This window comes from Lampris incognitus, chromosome 17 (genome assembly GCF_029633865.1).
Source record: "Lampris incognitus isolate fLamInc1 chromosome 17, fLamInc1.hap2, whole genome shotgun sequence".
Classification (NCBI taxonomy): Eukaryota; Metazoa; Chordata; class Actinopteri; order Lampriformes; family Lampridae; genus Lampris; species Lampris incognitus.
In genome coordinates, this window is record NC_079227.1 from 18912528 (window position 1) to 18931340 (window position 18813).

Below are 18813 nucleotides of genomic sequence, written 5' to 3' on the forward strand. Positions count from 1 at the left end.
TTCGTGTCCAGTATTACATTATTGCATGCTGAAATCATAACCTTGAGTAATGGACATTATTTTGTGTTCAAATTAACATTTCATGAAAACTTTTTAAACTACTTAACTTTGAATTACAATACACTTAATTTGGTAACACTTTCTATGAAGCTTGCATCTATAACGCCCTATAATCATCTATAACACCCTATAAGCATCTATAACGCTCTATAAGCATCTATTGCATCTACTATAATGCCCATACTTTCCTATAATGTGTATTACAATGACTAACAGCTATGGATGAAGACTGTGAAATAGCACTGAAGTCTCATTATGCATCCCTACAAAACTTCAGCAAAACAAATTGGTTATGATGCATTATGACATTTGCCAGATAAACAGGCTGATGATGACATATCTATAATGCATAAATCCATTTTAAATTGACATAATGTATAATAAAGGTGGTTATGAGGTGTTGTGAGGGCATATACATGGTTATAATGAATCTTACAATGACTTATAGCTACACTTACAGGGCATTATAGATGCTTATAGATGCAAGCTTCATAGAAAGTGTTACCGTTAATTCTACTCCCACTCCTACTAATAATAATGGTAGTGATAATGATGATCATATAATCAGATTCCTTTTCCTCTCAACAGATATAACCAGGAAGCTCTGAGCCTGGACTTCCTAGAGCTCCTGGAGCGCTTCATTCCCTCAGATTATGAACTCAAGCTGATTCACAACTACGAATGCGAAGGGAAGTCCCTGGACGAGCTCAGCGAGGAGGACCACTTCATGGTGCACTTCGGCAAAATCTCACGGCTGGGCCAGCGCATCAGCACCCTCACCTTCATGGGCAATTTCCCTGAGATCGTCCAGCTAATACAGCCTGTGAGTTTATAGAGAGGATCTAGCAAGGGCTTTTACTGAAATGATGCTTTGGTAATTCTGGTGATTTAAACCACAGTAATTCTGACAGTGAACACTTCTCTGATTGGTCAGAGGTATTCCAGTCACCCATTAATGTAATTTGAACAGTTGCTTTCATTTTTGGCATGAATAGGTACCGCAGGGAAAACACTTTCAGACTTATCAACAAATTGGGGCTGAATATGATTTCAAACTGCCAGGCTATTGTAATTTGCTGGGGTTATACAGGCTGGATTCAGATATATTAGGCTGGGAAACCTGTAATAATTTCAACAATATTCAACAGCAACTCAATGCAATCATTGCTGCCTCGATGTCAATCAAGTCATCAAACAAGCTGAAGAAGATCCTTGAGGTAAGTGATAGTTATTCAAACATGATATGTTTCAACACTGACTACCTTGCAGTCTAGTTCTTTATGGTTACATATGCTATGGTATAACTTATTGACTCAATTCCAACTATCTTATCCTGTGTATACAGTATGTCTTTGTAGTGTATGGATAAGTCACTTGTTACTACATATACTGTACATTACATTATACATTGTGCTTGAAAACGTCTATCAGCAGCAGGTTACAAGAGTCTAACAACAAAAAACTTCCATTCTGATTTCCCTTAGATCATCTTAGCATTTGGAAACTACATGAACAGCAGCAAGCGAGGGGCAGCCTACGGCTTCCGTCTGCAGAGCTTAGACTTGGTGAGTAAAGGAAAGTATTACACCCCCTAAAGTAAGACCTCCATTAGTGTCCAATTTACAAACCCGCAACCACTCAATTCTTTTGGTCATCAGAGGAAATTCCACTAAAATTACAACAAGCGCAGGCGGTGTTAATATAAGTCTCTTGTTTAAAGTGTTTGTTTTTGATGACTGGTCTTCTCTGCTTATTGTCCAAAGCTGTTGGACACCAAATCTACAGACCGCAAACAGACCTTACTGCACTTCATTGTCAGCATCATCCAGGAGAAGTACCCCGAGCTCCAGTCCTTCCACACAGACTTACACTTCATGGACAAGGCTGCTCTGGGTATGCAGAGTATCTATCTATCTATCTATCTATCTATCTATCTATCTAGTATCTATCTATGGGGAAGCCTGGCCTTTATTTACAGGTTGTACCTACATAACGAAAGAATAAACAAAGCAACTGAACAAATTAACAGTTAACAAAACTCAACTCACAACAATTGAGCTTAAATTATCATCAAATAAACAAAACTCAACTCACAACAATTGAGCTTAAATTATCATCAAATAAACAAAACTCAACTCACAACAATTGGAACATCTCATGCACACATCTACACCCTTACGTCCTACAGCCCCCTAACAACTCCAGAGCTACTGCTTAAATCCTCCCCTTGAGTTGATCAGCGGCACCTGAGTTTAGGCTGCACCACTGTGGCAAGGAAAGCCAATACTTGGTACCAATTGAGATGATGGGACAAATGGTTGTGTTCTCACCCACTTCGTCACACTATCTGTTTGTCTGTCTTTGTCTCTCTGGCTCTCCCGGGGGGATAGTGTGTGTGTGTGTGTGTGTGTGTGTGTGTGTGTGTGTGTGTGTGTGTGTGTGTGTGTGTGTGTGTGTGTGTGTGTGTGTGTGTTATAAAACACATATTGATTCCTTGTGGATGACCTTTTCTTTTTTATCAAAGGCAAGATTTAGTCCCGAGTATTTTTCAGTACCTTATGTAACAATGTACCAGACTACTAGTAAGTTTTGTCACAAGCCCCACAAGGGACGATACAGTATCAATGTGGTTTGTTAACAATAGATGGGATAATAACCAGCATAGCCACCATGTTCCTTTTCTTGTTGGGTTTTACACAGCAGCTCAAAAATTCTCCATCACGTGTTTTTCTCAATTCTCAGTCTGTTCACATCTAGGGTGTTCATAACGATGATATTCCATTACATAAAAAAACAGCTTATCCCAAATCCCAAAAAACCTTAACCAGGATACTAGCTGATTTCCAGAATACTGTGGGCATGTAAATGCTCTTTTTATAAGCTGAGTCAAGGTAATATTACACTTAAATCTTTTGCAATATGTTGGAGTTATTTTAAGACTTGGATGAATTTTAAGATGTTGCAAGTTCTCCTCCCTTTTTTTGATCACTTGGCATTTAAGACAGCAGCAAAAATACCTTTATTTTCATAACTTTTTTTTGTAAAACTTCTTTACAGAATTTGAATTTCCTCAGAATGATATTACATGAAAAATGCTAATTTGTATAAGATTAGTTTGAAGATGAAGTACCTATAGGTCCATTTTATGTTTTCAGTTTATTCACATTTTGATATCAAATGGCACTCACTTGAAGTGCTGTTCACATTTGTTGTAAAAGACACTAGCGGTAAGTGAATTTCTGGGAGATGTATGGCTTTCACTCAAAATGATATGAACTGTCTTTTACATTAGAAAAGTATTTGTTCATCTAAGGGTTTTTATTAAAGATGCTATATATGAGATTTAGAACATTAATATAGCAGCAAACAACTATTTGCTATGTAAAGAGATAGTGGAGCAATGGTGTCCTGAGCAGTGAATGAAGTCTTACTCCCTCTGTGTGTGTTGTAATCTGAGTTTCTCTGTTCTTTGTTTTGGAAGCATGCATGTCAGTGCATGTGAGCTAGCTAGCGTTAGCCGGATAGCGAGCAAGGTAATGAGTATGTTACATGGATTTAGGGTCACTTGGCAGATTGAAGAAAAAGCTCCTTACCAAGCTGAATATGTTACTAATGTTAATAAAATAACACTATCCTGTAAAAATCAATATTCCAACCAACGAAATAGTCAAGAATGTGAAGGGAGGGGGGAGGGATGCTTGGTGTTGGTCTGGGATGCTGATGCTGAATGTCGTATATAGCACCTTTAATGCTGCATCTTGCGATAAAGAGATTGGCACTGATTGATGGCATCCTGGTGGCTTACAGGCCTTGAGCTCTAGCTAACCTTTAATGCATGTCATTCTATCTCTCCTGCTCATGTATCGTGTCACTCCCCGCATTATACCATTCAGTCAAGCATAAATGCCACAGAAATAATTTTTCAAAAGGAATTGGTGATAATTACCACTATATCAGCACAATGTCTGATACAGTCCTTGATTCTTGCTCAGTATTTATGAAGGGAATGCAAAAGGGGAAGTAATGAGCTAATTTTCACTCTCATTAGTGATACTGAACATATCGTGTCTTATTTTTTGTTGCGTTTTTGTAGTGTCTCTTAATAGCATCCTGCAGGATGTGCGGGCTCTGGAGAAGGGAATGGAGGTGACCAGGAAGGAGTTCACCATAGAGGAAGATAACCCTGTGCTGCAGCAGTTTCTCAACAGCAACAATGAACTGTTGGACTCGCTAGTAGTGGATGGGAAAACCGCACAGGTGAACTGTAATTCGGCAATGTGTTAAGTACATGTCCGTTGTTTAGTGCAACGTACATAAGTGCTGACCATCACTATAATCCTTTATCTGTCATCTTTAATGAGCACCATTCTTGTTTTTTCTTGGCCTTATCATGGTAAAGATATTGACTGTTTGGGTCATAGACTGAAATGAATGTGTTGATCTGGTTGTTTTTCTTTGCTTCTCTTACAGGGTGCATATGACTCAGCTGTGGAGTACTTTGGAGAAAATCCTAAAACCACCACACCATCCATGTTCTTTCCCATCTTTGTCAGATTCATCAAGGCATACAAGGTCAGATATAGTGATGCTGAATTTATTAGTTCATTGTTACATCTACGGAGTACCTAGCTGATTTACTGATAGTAAAAATGATCTACTTATAAAAAACGTCTCCCCATAACACAGAAAAAAAAATCAGCCAGTCAATGATCAACTGAATTAAGTCAAGTCAATTTTAATTGTGTAGCCCATTATCACAAATTATAAATTTGCCTCAGTGGGCTTTACAGCAACACAACTTCCTGTCCTTAGACCCTTGCATCAGATAAGGAACAACTCCCTAAAAAAAACCTTTAACAGGGAGGAAAAAAGGAAAAAGCCTCAGGGAGAGCAACAGAGGAGGGCTCTCCCTCCCCAAGATGGACAGACATGCAATGAATGTTGTGTGTACACAATTTATAGAGTACGACACTGAAAGAGGACAACAGAATTATAATGTAATTATAAGATATATGAAGAATATGATGAGGAGGACGCCAAACAGTGTCCAGACGCCACCAGAACAGCCAAGTATCCTAGCCACGCAACCACTATCACCATGTAGAACAAAAAAAAACAAACAAAAACATTGTCACATGTCTGAGTGAGAGAAGGGCATCTGGGTAGTGTAGCGGTCTATTCCATTGCCTACTAACATGGGGATTGCCGGTTCAAAACCCCGTGTTACCTCCGGCTTGGTTGGGCGTCCCTAAAGACACAACTGGCCGTGTCTGCAGGTGGGAGGCTGGATGTAGGTTTGTGCCCAGGTCGCTGCACTAGCACCTCCTCTGGTTGGTCGGGGTGCCTGTTCAGGGGGAGGGGGGAATAGCTTGATCCTCCCACACGCTACGTGAAACTCCTCAATGTTTGGTGAAAAGAAGCGGCTGGCAACGCCACATGTATTGGAGGAGGCATGTGGTTGTCTGCAGCCCTCCCCAGATCAGCAGAGGGGGTGGAGCAACAACTGGGACAGCTCGGAAGAGTGGGGTAATTGGCCGGGTACAATTGGGAGGAAAAAGGGGGGGGGGGTCCAAAAAAATAAAAAATCAGAGTGAGAAGGATATAACATTGAAACAGGATAACAAAATTATATGGATTTATAAGATAAATGTGATGAGGGGGGTGCCAAGCAGTGTCCAGGTGGCAACCACCGTCACCATGGAGACCTGGAAGGAGAACAGAGTGCACGTGCACACAAGGGAGACTCACATGACACCATTCACACACGCAGAAGAAGAGAAAGGAGAAGACATCAGAGAGAAAAGACGCGAGAGAAGAGAACAGTTTGCAATAATCTATACTCTATAATCTCGTCGGCAGAACAGTGGTTGGTGAATTCATTGAGGCAGAAACCGACCCGCCATGCAGTACAGGTTGTGAAGCACCCAACTTAAAGGCAACTAATTGTAGGCTAAGGCAAAAAGATGAGTTTTAAGTCTGGATTTAAAGGACTCAACAGACTCTGACTGTCTGACGGCTGCAGGCAGGTTATTCCACAAGAACGGGGCCCGATAGGAAAAGGCCCTGCCACTAGCTGACTTCTTTTTAACTTAGGGGACAATGTCTCATGACATGTCATTTAAATATTGAGTGTGTAACATTTGATGTTTATCCTTTTCCGTGACAGCAAGCTGAGCATCAGAATGAACAGAGGAGAAAACAAGATCTCCCAAACAGTGACACACCATCAACTCCTCCTAAGCCTGAAGTGATGGGAATTAAGGTAGCGCTGTGGCTTGTCCTCAAAAATACTACAGATGACAGCTTTTACCCTGGCCAGCCAGGAAAAATGGCATGGAAAATTAATAAGCTGGTCTCTCCAGTCCCTCGATAACTTCTATTTAGGCAACCCCAGAGTAAAGCACTTAAGCCTCAATTGCTGCAATGGAGCTTCCAATTTGCCAGCAGTAATATAAAAACAATGTGTATAATCACTGATCATTTGACAGCTGTCATTCAGATCAAACTATTCTCATGCAGCAAACACAAGTATCAATCAGTCTGTTTACTGGGATATTTCTGCCAGCTTCAATTGACCTCTCTTAACATTTTAGGCTCCCGTGATGCCCAGGCTGCCCCAGATGGATCTGATAGCAGAACTGAAGAGGAGACAGGTGACCCCTCTGGTCAGGGAGGGCAAGGACGGGGCTATCGAGGACATCATTACAGGTAAGAGACACTGGGGATAATCTATACGGGAGGACTTCGACAATGATTTCACACAGTCTGATGAATTCACAAATGGATTATGTGGCTTTTGCGGCTGCTAAACCTGCACAATTGAGACAAAAAGAAACTGTGTAATTCTCCAGGCACCTGCAAAGGGTGAAATGCACCCCTAACTGCGCTGCCAAGCAAATAGCATCTCAATGTTCTGGTGCTATTTGCACGTACATAAATTAGGTAATATGCATACACTCATTCATTATCCAAACCGCTTATCCTGCTCTCAGGGTTGCGGGGATGCTGGAGCCTATCCCAGCAGTCATTGGGCAGCAGGCAGGGAGACACCCTGGACAGGCCGCCAGACCATCACAGGGTCAGACCCCCCCCCGCATATGCATACATTTGATGCAAAATTAGCCCCTTTCTATGCAAATGAGCCTCATTGCAAATCAAGTCCAATTCACAAACACCAGCACTAATAGCCACACGAAGTTAGAGTGCACATTATAAGCATCTTCAGAGAGTTGATGGTAAGTGACGCCCAGACTTGTGATCATGGTCGCAATGATTGTAGCCATGCAAAGGCATCAACATCCCAGGCATGGTTGCGAGCAGATATTTCATAGGAGAATATCACTTTTTGATTTCACTGAGACCGACATCATTCGCAGATACAGGTTGCCAGGTCAAACAATTCTTGCTATACTTGATGATGACTTAAAGGATGACATTTAACCTGCCTACTGGGTTCTGGGTGCAAAGCCACCATTTATACTTTTCCTCATGCAATCAGACACAAAACAAGGGTCAATTGCACTCGGCTGCAAAACTGTGTGTGTTTGCACTGTAATATCATTCGTGCAATCTTTCGTGAATCAGACCTTGAGATGGGGCAGATAGCAATTATAAGAGATGCGCAATTCATGGTGCCATTAGTGCTGCAGTCCATTCTTTGTGAATTTGCCTGTGTGTTTCATAATATCATCAGTACCTCAACACCAACGATAGTGGCATATGGGGAGACTGATTTGAAAACATTAAAATGGTTTATGATAGGTATTAAACACGCCATCCATATGTGAACCAGCATGGGATGGGGAGGAAAATAAAAAGGGTAATATTGAACTTAAAGAGGAAAAGCATGATAATCAAGATAATCTTAATATATATGTATGTATGTATTGATGTTGTATGGATAACACTCCGTCAGCAGCCGTAATACTGAGCAATTTTCTGTTTGTCTTTCAAACGCCGCCGAAATTGTGCAGAAAAGTGTCTTCCATTAATGTCACTGCTGGACAACCCATGAATGAGAAAAATTACTTCCTTGTTTGCCCATAAGCTGCATTAGATAAGAAAATGCAAATATCAATGTGACATACATATGAATAACAACACTATATTATACAGTTGTATGTAGCATTGATAGTCACATTGATATTCACATACAATGCAGTCTACTGACAAATCAGGAAGTAAGTTTTCACATTGACAGATTGTCTGCTATTGACAATTTTGGCAGCGTTTCAGAGACACAGACGACTGACTGCTCAGTATTATGGCTGCTGATGGAGTATCATCCGCACAACACGTTTACTGTATAGACCTGGGCGATAAAACGATAGCGACATGTACCAGCGACAGACACGTCATCCATAGCAATAAGACAGTTGTTCGATAGAATGTTCGATAGTTTCATTTACGTAAATGCATCAAATGCAAACCACCCTGAAAGCACATAATGAATACACTCCCTCCCTGGCTCATAAACAACCGATCATATCCCTTGATAATGGAGAGCACTACGAGTCGACAGGCAAACAGTCCATCATTTAACAGGTGTGTTGTGGGTTGCACCATCAACATGTGAAACAACAGAAACAGTGTGGAGGGAGAAAATGAGTGCAGGCGGTGAGGAAATTTTGATTAAAAAGGACAGGTCACCTCGCCAGTATGGCAGTTTTTTTTTTCTTTTTAAGTCTGACCAATACCAGAACAAATTAAATTCAAAATAGAGGTTAAATTCAACCTTCTTTTTTTTCCCCTGGTCTTTTGTAAAAATAGGACATTAAAAATTATCAATATGGATATCGGCCTGTCCAGTCTCCCCGCCTGCCGCACAATGACTGCTGGGACAGGCTGCAGCATCCCCGCGACCCTGAGAGCAGGATAAGCGGTTAAGACAATAGAGGGATGGACTGAAATGAAACATTTTATCCTGATACATTTTTCAGCTTTACCACCCAACCCTAATACTGTATATAGAGACGGTGTTAAAAATCAATGTTTCCCTTTAATGTGATTTACCATTTGAGAGGGTCAGGGTCATTTTCTTCAAGCAAGATATTTTTATGAATATCCTGCTGTGATTTTTTTTTTTTTTTTGGAAGATGATGGCAGAGTTTTCATTTATTTTTTCATGTTTTGGGATGCACATTTTATGTGGACATTTTACGAGTAGCTGTGACAAGGAGAATTATTTTCAACACCCTCCCTAGACCTGATCTGTGTATACATCCCTGTCTGGGGTCTCCTCCATCTGCTACCCATCCCTACATCATTCCAGACATCTGCCTCTTCTTCCCCTGACTCTCTCTTAACTCGGCTCCTCAAACCGCTCATCTCCACCTCACTACATTTTTCATCCTCTTTCCTCTTTTTCCCCCTTAACCTGTTTGGTTTTTTTTTTCCGTTCTCAGGTTTCATCATCTTCAGTCGTCCTTTCATTCCCCTGTTTACTGCAAAAGTCTCACTTTTGATACACTTTTAACTTGTTTGCCTGTCCCCCTCCGCTGTTCCTCTCAGGACTGTTTTTCTTACTCTTTTTCTCTCTCTTTGCCCATCTTCTCTCTGGTGTCTTCAGCTCTTAAGTCCGTGCCCTTCACGGCTCGCTCTGGCAAGCGCTCCTCTCGTCTCTTCTGCGACTCGGTCTTCAGTGACGACAATCCCTCCTAGATCCTTTGGCACCGTGAGGGTCTCTGTTTCTCTCTCACTATCTCACTCGCTCCGTCATTGCCAGCAACTGGGTCATATTTTGTTAAAGAGAAGTTTCTAAGCAGGAGTGGAGGGAGTTATTGAACAGTTCTTCTCCATGTGTACCCACTTAAAACACTAGATCATTACAGCTAATATGTTAATACTATTATTATTATTATTATTATTATTATACTTGCATCTTTACTTTCTATGGGTGAGCAAATGACATAATAGATATAATTATAATACAGTGCATGTAAATATATATTCAGTAAGTTATACTTATATATTCAGTTCATAGGTATATTAACATTGGTGTGAAAATCTCAGTACATAAGTATATCTATGTTCACATTACATTTATGTACAGACGGGTGACAGATTAAAGGAAAAACCTGAATGCTTGACCCCTATAGTGAGGGGGTCCGGGGGCTCTGTTTTGCTGTGGGGGGGCATTTTCCTGGCATGGTTTGGGTTCGCTCATCTTCTTAGAGACAAGGATCACAGCAAATCAGTGCAAAGTTATTCTGAGTGCTCACCTTTATCCTATGATGAAACATTTCTATCCTGATGGGAGTGGTCTCCTCCAGGATGACAACGCCCCCATCCACAGGGCACGAGGGGTCACTGAACGGTTTGATGAGGATGAAAATGGTGTAAATCATATGCTATGGCCTTCACAGTTACCAGACCTCAACCCATATGAACACCTATGGGAGATTGTGGACCGACGTGTTAGACAGCGCTCTCCACCACCATCATCAAAACACCAAATGAGGGAGTATCTTTTGGAAGAATGGTGTCCATCCCTCCATCAGAGTTCAGAGACTTGTAAAATCTAGGAAAAGGAGCACTGAAGCTATTCTGGAGGCTCCTGGTGAACCAACACCTTACTAACACACTTTATGTTGGGTTTTCCTTTAATTCTGTCCACCGTCTGTATCTAAAAGTGATATATCTTTGGGTGTACATGTGTAGGTAAACGTAGGGGTTATATCCATTTGCATACTGTCTATCTCCCATTGCAGTATTTTCTATGATCCTTGTACTTGTGTACGCTGTGTATTTCTGTATGTAATTTGTGGATATTACATCTATTACTTGCCTGTGTACTCTTGTGTTGCTATGATACCTGAATTTCTCCTCGGGGATTAATAAAGTGTAATCCAATCCAATCCAAAACTGCTATTCAAAACGTTATGATGACTAAACACATGACAAACATAATGTCAGTGAAAGTAAATCATCACAGAGCAATAGTTATATAAGTCCAGTAGGATGGTGGAATAGTGTACCCATGATGTATTATTAAGATCCAAAGTAAAGTGGGCAAATTAATACAAGAGTTCTTTCTCAGGTTGTGGCCTCACAGTTTTTTTTTTTACTCTTTCCCTTTTACCTCAGATCTACGCAACCAGCCTTACAGACGAACAGAAGGCGGCAGGCGAAGCGCCAAGTGGAAACCAGGACAGCAGCTCCAAGTCTCCTCGGACATCTCCCTCTAAAACACTCCAGAACGGACTGAACAAACACTGTATTCACACATGCACAAAAGAGGTGAATTTTAACTCAAAGTGGTACAGATGCCGACTTAATATCACTCATTCAAAAAATGCAAATGAGACTCATGGAAAGCAGACACTGCCCTGCTAGGATAGCAACAATTATATTTTCTGTCTCTGTGCAGCCTTCACAATGAAATACCTTATTGAGTGGATTCCCTTTTCTCCACACAACCAAATTCAGTCTGACCATAATTTGCCAAACAGAACACCTCCCAACAGTTTTTACACACTAAGCTGTTGGGAGAAGGCACAGTGGCCCAGTGGTTAGCGCTGTTGCCTCACAGTAAGAGGATCCTGGGTTCGAGCCCTGGGGTAGTCCAGCCTCGGGGTCGTCCCCGGTCGTCCTCTCTGTGGAGTTTGTATGTTCTCCCCGTGTCTTGTGTCGGTTTCCTCCGGGTGCTCCGGTTTCTCCCCCACAGTCCAAAGACATGTAGGTCAGGTGAATCGGTCATACTAAATTGTCCCTAGGTGTGAATGTGTGTGTGTCGGCCCTGTGATGAACTGGTGGCCTGTCCAGGGTGTCTCCCCGCCTGCCGCCCAATGACTGCTGGGATAGGCTCCAGCATCCACGACCCTAATTAGGATAAGCGGCTTGGAAAATGGATGGATAGAAACTGTGGGGAACCCTTAAATAATCTTGTGCACTTGTGATTCAGACCTCCACCAACCCCATCTTGAGCAAGTATTCTGTTCCATCCATCCATCCATAATCCAAACCACTTATCCTAATTAGGGTTGCGGGATGCTGGAGCCTATCCCAGCAGTCATTGGGCAGCAGGCAGGGAGACACCCTGGACAGGCCACCAGTCCATCATAGGGCAGACACATTCACACCTAGGGACAATTTAGTACGGCCGATTCACCTGACCACAGTCTTTGGACTGTGGGAGGAAACCAGAGCACCTGGAGGAAACCCACGCAGACATGGGGCGAACATGCAGAGGACAACCTGGGATGACCCCAAAGGTTGGGCAACCCCGAGGTTTGAACGCAGGACCTTCTTGCTGTGAGGCGACCATGCTAACCACTGCGCCACCATGCCATAGTATTAATATTAGACATAAAATTACCTTGTTTTATATTCTGTTCCTGTCAACCATAAACTATTCATACAATTGCCCCTTTACATAAAAGGGTCCTCGAGTGTAACTGTTGACACTGGCTGATTTTAGTGATGCATGTATGTGATCTAAACAGGAAAAATGTTAAGACGTTGATTTTAATTGAAGATGATGACACTGGATGTCCTTTAGGGTATTTCAGACAGTGATATGGGAGGTGGGGCTGCTGTCTGGGTGCACAACAACCAGAGGAAACCTTTAGATTTAATTCAGTAAGAGTGTTTTATGAGAGACCACTAATCGCTGCTACTCAGATGAGCAGTAAAGTGGCTGATGTAAACCTCTGTTAAAAGTACGACATGAAAGCCACTTAAAATTAAAAACAAAACAAAAACACGAGCTGCTCCTGAAATGAAATTCATAGTTGTTTTTTTGTTGTTGTTGAAAATGCCCCTTAATTCTTTATTTATAGGTTATAAATTAAGTGGACTATCAACTGTTACTGTCCATTTCTTTCTGTCCTGCCGTAATACTCAAAGAGATTTAGAAATGCTCAAGATTTGTAATATATTTAAATTATTTTTAATATGGAAGTTTATGAATAAATAATGCTTCTCTTCTGTTTTTGGGGGTTTGGACGAATAAAATTTTATACTGTTCTTGTTATACATATTTTCTAAGTTTGAGAGGAAAGGTCTTCAATTTGAAATGTGGTGCGTCACACTGTGTCTTTTTACCTCCCAATGTTTTTTTTACATATCTGTATAAACTCAACCTGAAAGCTTCTTATCAGATGGTCTCTGGATAAACAGTACGCCACAATTCCTCGACAGACCTTTAATAAGTCATTCTATGAAGAAAAGAAATGTGTCTGTCTAGTGAGAAATCAATTTGGCATGGATGACCAAACACCTCGGCTTTAGAGGGCTTCATGTAATCAGACACAGAATTTTGTATTTGAGGTTTTCCTGAAAAAAACAAAAAAAAAACAAACAAAAAAAAAACCCAAAGAGGGCATCCAGGTAGCATAGCGGTCTATTTCGTTGCCTACCAACATGGGGATCGCTGGTTCGAATCCCCCTCTTACAGCCGGCTAGGTTGGGCGTCCCTACAGACACAACTGGCCGTGTCTGCGGGTGGGAAGCCGGACGTGGGTATGTGTCCTGGTCGCCGCACTAGCGCCTCCTCTGGTCGGTCGGGGCACCTGTTCAGGGGGGAGGGGAAACTGGGGGGAATAACGTGATCCTCCAACGCGCTACGACTTCCTGGCGAAACTCCTTACTGTCAGGTGAAAAGAAGCGGCTGGTGACTCCACATGTATCGGAGGAGGCATGTGGTAGTCTGCATCCCCCCCTGGATCAGCAGAGGGGGTGGAGCAGCGACCGGGACAGATCGGAAGAGTGGGGTAATTGGCTGGATACAACTGGGGAGAAAAACGGGGAAAAATCCAAAAAACAAAAAACTAAATGATAGAAAAATTACAGTTTTAAGTCTTTCAAGGCCTTCTTTCAGGCTTTTTTTAAAAGACTGTAGTTTGTCAGCAAACTTCGCCACTGTTAACGTTCCTAGCTAAGAGCCTCACAAGGTTTGGAAACATATTTCAAGTTATCTCACATGCTTTGGCTAACAAAAAAAAAACTTAGGGTCTCATCACCTCTCGTATTGAAGGCGACGGCCTCTTTCAATTAAAATGACACAATCACTAACAAAATACACCGAGCAGATAACACGGAGCACCCACTTTGCTTCCTCTTTAATGTTTTGACTTAAAACAATTTTTTAAAAAAAGCAAATGGTAAAAGAGAGCTTTTAAAACTAAGTGTTAAAAACCTTTTCTTTCAAAGAAAGTTGCATGATGCATTTTTGGACTCACTGTTCAGGTTTATCTCTGAAATTAAATCTGATTCAATACTGCAGTTATTTGCATAATGATTGGTCAAACTCTGTGTTTTCAACGTGATGTATGGTTAGAAAGCAAAGAAATGAGGCGTCTGGGTAGTGTGGTGGTCTCTTCCGTTGCCTACCAACACAGGGATCGCTGGTTCGAATCTCCATGTTACTTCCGGCTTGGTCGGGCATCCCTACAGACAAAATTGGCCGTGTCTGCGGGTGGGAAGCCAGATGTGGGTATGTGTCCTGGTCGCTGCAGTAGCTCCTCCTCTGGTCGGTCGGGGCGCCTGTTCGGGGAAGGAACTGGGGGGAATAGCATGATCCTCCCACACACTATGTTCCCCTGGCGAAACTCCTCACTGTCAGGTGAAAAGAAGTGACTGGCGACTCCAGAAGTATCGGAGGAGGCATGTGGTACTCTGCAGCCCTCCCCGGATCAGCAGAGGGGGTGGAGCAGTGACCAGGACGGCTCAGAAGAGTGGAGTAATTGGCTGGATACAAGTGGGGAGAAAAAAAGGGGGGGGATCCCCCCCCCAAAAAAAAGAAAGCAAAGAAACGTCAGGCAGATTTTCCTTCAAAAAAGTGTCAGTGGGTGGAGTCCAGTGTTAACATCGATGTGCACAGCCACTTATAAATGTGAGCACCTCAGCGATGGAGGGACAAAACATGTTAGTCTACTGAAACTGGCTGTAACAGATGACACCAGATACAGAAGAGACAAGGAAATCTCCCGATGTGATCGTATGAGAAGCAACGCTCACTAAACCAAAAATAAATGTTGAAAAGTAGTGAGTCGATGCTTGATCTCCGAGAGCCGATTGGTCGACACGCTTAATGCTGAGTTTAAATCCTGGGCGAGCCCTTACAGATAATATTCTGTCTCTTCTGGGACTTGAAACTTTATAAGTTGAGATAAAACAAGAATAGCCAGGTAAGGCTGAGTCAAATAAGTCAATACTAGGTGGTTAATTCACATTTGCTTAAATTGACCATTCAACGGTACATTGGTAAATGATAATTATACACAACACAAGAAACAATTTTGATATACAAGGACAAAATAAAGAATACAATGCACAATATTAAAGACCTATTTATTCAGTTGCCTTTAAAATCTTCATACATTTCCTTCCTATTACAAAAGCATGCAACATTTCATTAATGCACGTTTGCACTCAGAAAAACAAAATGGACAAAATTTCAGAGAAAGGATGCAAGGAAGTCCATGGCAACGTCCATTCAGTTGAACAAGGATTACATTTTTCACCAACATCACATCAACAGAACAAATTCTCATGAGAGGAAATAGCAAATATCATGAACCGATTTCTTCATATTGGCCACGGCGGTAAAATCTAAGAAAAACCTTCAATTGCTGGCAAGGAATTTTTATCCCAAATGTGAAATTCAAAACATTCACAACCATCTTCCCTGAAACATGAATATGGCACTTCCCATTATTATAAGGACTGGGTATGCAAATCCCTCAGCTATTTTTTAATTTCATTTCGTCAGTGCCACAATTATAAAATGCGGTGTAAAAAGTGCAGAATATGTATGAGCTCAGCCAGCCTCAGTTAAGGATTTTCTCCAAGGCTGCTTTCTATAAGTGTGCATTAGAAAACAAAAAGGTTCCCAAAGCACTTCTCTGCATTGTGTCAAAATAACAAAAAAATCTTGCATGAAAAACAAATTCACCCCAAAATGCTACAGCAAGAAAACAACAATGACGCGTACACAGAGGAATATCATATGTATAAATCATAACAAGAAAAGCTCTCTTTGGATTTCCTTCAGCCCTGATTTGAAGAGAGATTAGGATGCATTCAGCTCCGTCAGATTCATGACTGCTGTTGTTGAACAACTTGTCCTGAATTTAAATTCTTAGTTTAAGCCAACAGTTTGTCTAGTTCTGTTCTCATTTTCTCAAATTCCTCAGTTGTTTGCTGACATTGTCTTGTGAAGTGTGTGACTCTTGAAGCCACTGATGCTTTGTCTTTGGGTCTGCTAATGCCTGCGAGAGTTTCCCTCATCCTTGCTGCTGCTGCTAAAGCATTCCCAATTTGCCTGGCAACCCCCTGCATAATGGCGCAGAAGGACGTGTCACTAATCTCTTTAATGGTTTTGAGCTCTTTCACAAGTGGAGTGATAATTTCATGGAAATCTTCCCCGGTTTTCTGAACGACCTTTAGCTCTGTTATCTCTTTATTTGACTCGTTGGTTTTCCCCAAAGCATGATGTTCAGTTACAAGCAAAGCAATTGTGGCATTTGTACCACACATTGCACCAAATGCACCAACAAGTGCACCGCCTGGAGCACCAACACTGCCAAAAAGACTCCCTAATGCACCGCCAATAATGCAACCAAAGGAACACAAAACTACATCACCGACTCCACTGATGGCTTGAAGCATTACTGCTTCAACTGCACCAACAATTGCACCACCGAGAGCACCAGCAACTGCACCCCCAGAAGCACCACCTATTGTGCTACTGCTAAAGCTGCCAAGTGCATCAACGGCGCCGATATCATGTACAAGTATGCCAAAAGCCATGCTGAAAACTCCACCAAAGGCACCAGCTGCTGCACCAGTAACAGTCCCAAAACCTGCACCAAGTATTGCACCCCCAACTGCACCAAACATACCTCGCACTATCTTGGACGTATTGGTTTTCTGCATTTTATGAGTACTGCCATTTATGCCTGTGAACTTCTCCATGCTTGTTTGAAGTTGGCCTCTGCGTTGGTCATAGAGGTTTATAAACAATGTCGAACACTCCAGGAATTTCCCCTGCAGGTCAGTACAAGACATGGCAGACACTTTGTCCATGCTGTCACTTTCACAATCAGCCTCTGCAGTTTCCATATTTGATGTTTTCTACGTTGATCCAGTTGACAGAGGAAGGCAGAGCTTTCAGCTGTTAAAAGTAATGCAGACCTCAACAGAGAAGTGTATTGTCCACTGCGGGATGACCGTCAGGAACCATAAACCAATGGCAGATTCCTCCAAAGGGAATCCGAGTTCAATTTCTGTCCTCAGGAGCCACAATTCTGTGTTTGTGTTTTCCCTGCATGCATATAGAAAATGGAAAAAAAGATTGGTCGGTTTTCCTTTTTGGTCTGACATGTTTTATGTCATATTTAAGATTCATTTCTTGGTCAGGTGAAGTTTGAAGTACAAATTTATGTAAAAGGGACATTGTTTATATCACAAAGCTCTAAAGTTAGCTGTGTAGATGAACTTGAATTAACTGAAAAGCATTAGATGGAAATTGGGTTATTCTTGTCAATACTGCTTCCAACTTTCTCTTACAATCGAAAATGTAGAGGGTTATGTTCACAATTATTTCCTGTTTCTGATCCGTGCACAAACTTTTGCCAAACCAAGTTAAAAGTTTTTCATGGCTGTCAAATTGATGACATACTGCATTTGATTTAAAGTGTAACTTGAGCCATCCAAAACTAGTTATTACTTTTGTCTGTAATTTTCCAAAAAGTTGGTTAAAGCACATATTAGGAATGACTTAACCTGTTAGTTTCGTTGCAGAATAACTACATTAGCTGAATCGGTACTTACCTGCAGAGCCTGTTGCCTGATCCACTTGTCCAATGGATAGTTTGATAATGGATCAACAGATTTTTTTTTCTTTTTGTTCCTGTTTGAATGTTATTGCCTTTAGTTCCTCTACATAGTAGATGTTAAACACAACTTGTGTCCGAGTACAGTGACACTGACAAGTTGTGTTTAATGTGTGTGTGAACTCTACCTGACAATATGTGACTATGTTCAGCACAGAGCAGCTATTGGCTAGGTGAGGAATGAGAGGGTGGGGCTTTATGGACATTGTTTCAGGGGCAGGCCTTCAAAGGGAATGAAACAAACTCATACTCATGTATGTCATGTCAAATAAAATAAAAAAAATCTTTATTTTTTTATTCATGTATAACAACTTGGTTCTAAATATGTGGAAATTGTTTGCTAAATGCTTTCATTTTTCCCCCTCCTTTACTGCACACACTTACCCTTCACAAAAATTTCACGTCACGATCGTTTGCATTATTTGGAGTGCTGAGCAACTGTGCCATCAATGGCGGTGGATTTGCGGGTTTTCATTGCAAACAAGCAACACATAAACTTACTACACTTTCCATGTCAGAGAAGGGAGTTAATGAGTGAAATGCGGGGATTTTCCTGAAATTTGTCAACAAGGATCATGGAGTGTGGACTCCTCATGAAGTGGTTTGTCAAGTATTTTCTAATGCGTTGGCACAAAGACACACCTCTTCTGACTGCCTCCACACACTTTTACTTCTAAAAAGTTTCTAAGGAGTGGCAAAAAAAAACACACAATGCAGAATGTAGAGTTTCAACCCTTCTTCTAAATCAAGACCAGACAAGCCCAACTCACCAAGTCAAGTCAATTTTATTTGTATAGCCCAATATCACAAATTTGCCTCGAGGGGCTTTACAGTACCAACATAGATTACACATTTTAATCTATGAAAAATTTATGTATAGTTTGGTTGTAAGTTTTCACTTTGAATGGCTAGTATT

General features: G+C 41.4%; 2 protein-coding genes across 2 annotated transcripts in view; one reads left to right on the plus strand and one right to left on the minus strand.

Moving 5' to 3' along the window:
• Positions 1-11715, plus strand: part of fmnl1b (formin-like 1b) — a 51169-nt gene extending 39454 nt beyond the window's left edge. The window contains exons 19-27 of the mRNA XM_056297090.1: positions 649-883; positions 1209-1277; positions 1545-1625; positions 1824-1953; positions 4154-4317; positions 4531-4632; positions 6227-6322; positions 6654-6768; positions 11146-11715. Coding sequence (XP_056153065.1) covers positions 649-883; positions 1209-1277; positions 1545-1625; positions 1824-1953; positions 4154-4317; positions 4531-4632; positions 6227-6322; positions 6654-6768; positions 11146-11246 — 1093 coding nt within the window. The 3' untranslated portion in view covers positions 11247-11715. The remainder of the gene's footprint in view (positions 1-648; positions 884-1208; positions 1278-1544; positions 1626-1823; positions 1954-4153; positions 4318-4530; positions 4633-6226; positions 6323-6653; positions 6769-11145) is intronic.
• Positions 11716-15349: 3634 nt separating this feature from the next.
• On the minus strand, positions 15350-17968 carry LOC130128020 (uncharacterized). The gene is made up of 2 exons (XM_056297732.1): positions 17836-17968; positions 15350-17326 (listed from the first exon to the last, which is right to left on the minus strand). Exon 2 carries the CDS (start codon positions 17122-17124, stop codon positions 16147-16149), a length of 978 nt encoding a protein of 325 aa, XP_056153707.1. The 5' UTR covers positions 17125-17326; positions 17836-17968; the 3' UTR covers positions 15350-16146.
• Between the last annotated feature and the right edge of the window lie 845 nt (positions 17969-18813).